This window comes from Colletotrichum tamarilloi (assembly GCF_030869305.1).
Source record: "Colletotrichum tamarilloi strain Tom-12 chromosome Unknown Scaffold_9.1, whole genome shotgun sequence".
NCBI classification, from domain to species: Eukaryota; Fungi; Ascomycota; class Sordariomycetes; order Glomerellales; family Glomerellaceae; genus Colletotrichum; species Colletotrichum tamarilloi.
Window position 1 is genome coordinate 40,959 of NW_026849392.1, and position 3,042 is coordinate 44,000.

Consider the following 3,042-nt stretch of genomic DNA (forward strand, 5'->3'; position numbering starts at 1 on the left):
TTAAACCTCTGCGCCTTGTACCTCTTCGCGGAAGCGCACGCCGCCGCTGACCTGGATCGCTCCCTTGACCCATTCGTTGTCTGCCACCTTCTCTAGTACCCACCGGCTCCTTGCGCGTTGCAATAGGCCCTCAGTAATCTCCATTGCACCGAGGAGACCGCGCTCCTTGAACTTGGCTTCGTCGCCTTCGTGATCGCCATCCTGGCCGACATAGTCGATCCAGCGCCACTCCGCACGTGCTATGCGGTGACTGGTGCGACTGCGCATGCGGTGGCCGTCCATCGTGTTTGGGTAAGGATCGAAAGGCAAGCGAGCTTCGAGAAGTGCGTAGAGCAAGACACCCAGAGACCACGCATCGGTGGCGCGGCCATCATAGGGCAGACCCATGATAACCTCGGGAGCGGCATAATCCTCCGAGCCACATCTCGTCTCGAGTTTCTCGTCGTCGGTGATGCGGCGGGAAAGACCGAGATCGGTGAGGGTGATGACCGAGTGCGGGTATGTCGTCCAGTCAATTGAGGGGTCTGCGAGCTCAGGTGCCGTCAAGTTCACGAGTACATCTGGGAGTAGTCAGCAAAGAGTAGCTCTCCATTACCAAGAGAAATACCCACTCTCGAGCTTGATATCCCTGTGGACGATCCTGCGCTCATGCAGGTACCGTACAGCGCCCACCAACTCGGCAAACATCCTTCGCAACAAGGCTGGTTTGAGGAGTTGGCGATGGCCTGTAGCCACGTCGAACAGATCGCCCCCAGGGCAATGGCTAAGGACCAAGATGGCGCGGCTTGGCTCAATGTTCCACGCCTTGAGGTGGACCAGGGAAGGGTGGCTGATGGTCTGCATGATCTCGAGTTCACGCTTCAGTGACATTTCGATTCTCTCCTCGCTCGCTCCTCCTCGAGGGCCGTGTTCGCAGACCTTGACCGCAACAAGAGTCTTTCTGAATGATGGCGACATTTTGGATATCGGGGTGAGGCTGTTATCGCTTCGTAGTAATTCGCTTCCGTCATCCATCTGGCTCGTTGCCAGCATCACTCGACTGAACGTTCCCTGGCCTAGCGTCTTGATTGCCCTCCATCTTCTCTTCTTTCGGTCGCGGCCGTAGGCTTCAAAGTACTCGGGTATCGCGGGTTTCGGTTTGCCGATCGCCATTTCGGTCGAGTCTCTTGATGATTCGCTCGGTGGCGGGGTCGGTGGTTGCGCAATCGCCGGTGTCAGGCCTCTTGATTCTGCAAGATTGGCCTCCCGGCGCATGTGCGGCTCGAGGCCAGAGTCGGGGCCGTTTGTCGGCTTCGTGTGGGAGCCCGAGACGGTGATGTGTCGCTTGGGAACGTAATTGGGGTCCGGGATGTACTCGCTGATGCTTCGGTTCCGCGCGTGTTCGGCCTTGCCATTCACTGGCCCCTTTGCGCCCGCACCGTCAGAGCCCTCGGCCACCAGGCCAGCATAGACTTTGCGTTTCGAGGCGTTGGCCAAGGCTACCGCTATTGATTCGCCGGTAGACGTGACGAGGACGGAGTCCGGGGCTGGGTTCTGCATTTGATCCCTTGAAGGCGGTCGCACCCCAAGACGTCTCCAAGGGCCGGGCGAGTCTCCAGATAACAAAGGTGAAGGCAGCGGGGTGACGTCGCTCATAGCCGAGAGAATGGGACTAGGCATGCACGAGCTTGTAGCCGAGGCGGGACCCAGGCTGTTGGCGATGGCAGCTTTGAAGCTTGGGGTACGGGATATGGGTTTGAGATTGGAGGACGAGGTTTTATGTTGGAGGGCGTTACTCGGGCGGCGCGGGGTCGAAAGGGCGTCGTTTGAGTGAATGTCGGTTCGTGTGGGGAGGTTGGGATGAAAGTCTGACGTCTGGATTCGGAGTGAATTGCTGGCGGCAAGTGGACTGGGGCCGGGTCTCTGACTCGAGGGAGGCTCCAGTTGCTGAAAGGATGATTCGGACAAGGGCGGCGAGGGTGCTATTGTGTGTGTCTGGAACTGGATCTGAGGGTTGGAGACGTAAGGGAAAGAGATGTCGTTGAAGTCTGCTGCATTATGGGTGTTTGTATCTGAGGCGAAGGGACCGGAACTCCCATCATCAACCTTGTTCTGGTGTTGGGTTTGTAGAGGCATGGACTGGGGTGGACCGTTTGACATGATTATATGCAACGTGTGGACGAGGTGGGTACGGACGGTCGTGCGTATCGGGATCGCAGAGAAGCGTTGCTGGCGGGGGATGGACCGGCGCGAGGTTATCAATGGGAGGGTGGCGACCGTCTGCGATTCGTAGGACGTAGGACGTGGACGGGACGGGATGAGCTGGCTACACACGGCGCCCACAGAACCGGGCCAACGTCAGTCACCACCGTTCCTTTTCTCTTTTGTCCGTCTTCCGTTTTGGGTCTTGGGGTAAAAGAGAGGTGTAGATTGTGTGGTCCGTGGGGGTGTGTTGTGTTCGAGAAGCTGAAGTAGAGTTGGGAAGAAGATGGGGGATGAACTCACCCGATGGTCCGGTCTTTCTACGTAGTATATAGGTCTCTCTTGCTCTCTATGATGCAGTTGAGAAACCTTGGCGGTTCAAGGACTTGTTTTCTCTTTGGATGCGATTGACTCGGGGGTCCGCGCTGCGCAGCGTACACAGGCAGGGAAGAAGGGGGAAACGAGAGAAAGGAGCCTTTGGCGGTGGCCGCACGCAAGGAATGGCGGGGGAGAAGGAGGGAAACAGGAGCGGGAAAAGGGAATGAGAACTGCAGAGAGAGAGGGTCGAGGTTAGGGTAAATGAAGGGAAGGGAAGGGGCAGAAACAACAGCAGCGATGGGAGGAAGGGGGGGTGGGCTATGACGAGAACATGGGGGAGGCTCGGTTGGGCTATGTTGAGCGAGAGAGAGAGAGAGAAGTGCAGCAGCGTAGCGGCAGTACGGAGTAAAAGGTAAGGTAGGTAGCAACAGCAAGAAAAGGATACGGCAGGTAGCGTAAAGGTAACAAGCACTTTTGGGGGCTGCAGAAGCAGCAAGCGGAGCGTCAAGCAAGTCGGCGGCGCAAACGCAACGCAACGTCCCA

The 3,042-nt window shown here is 57.6% G+C and overlaps 1 protein-coding gene across 1 annotated transcript; it reads right to left on the reverse strand.

The window, feature by feature from the left end:
- On the reverse strand, positions 1–2,139 carry CTAM01_03754 (uncharacterized protein; the record flags this gene model as incomplete). The annotated part of the gene is made up of 2 exons (XM_060519785.1): positions 1–560; positions 612–2,139. The coding sequence occupies 2 exons, from the start codon at positions 2,137–2,139 to the stop codon at positions 1–3; spliced, it is 2,088 nt and encodes a 695-aa protein (XP_060385206.1).
- Between the last annotated feature and the right edge of the window lie 903 nt (positions 2,140–3,042).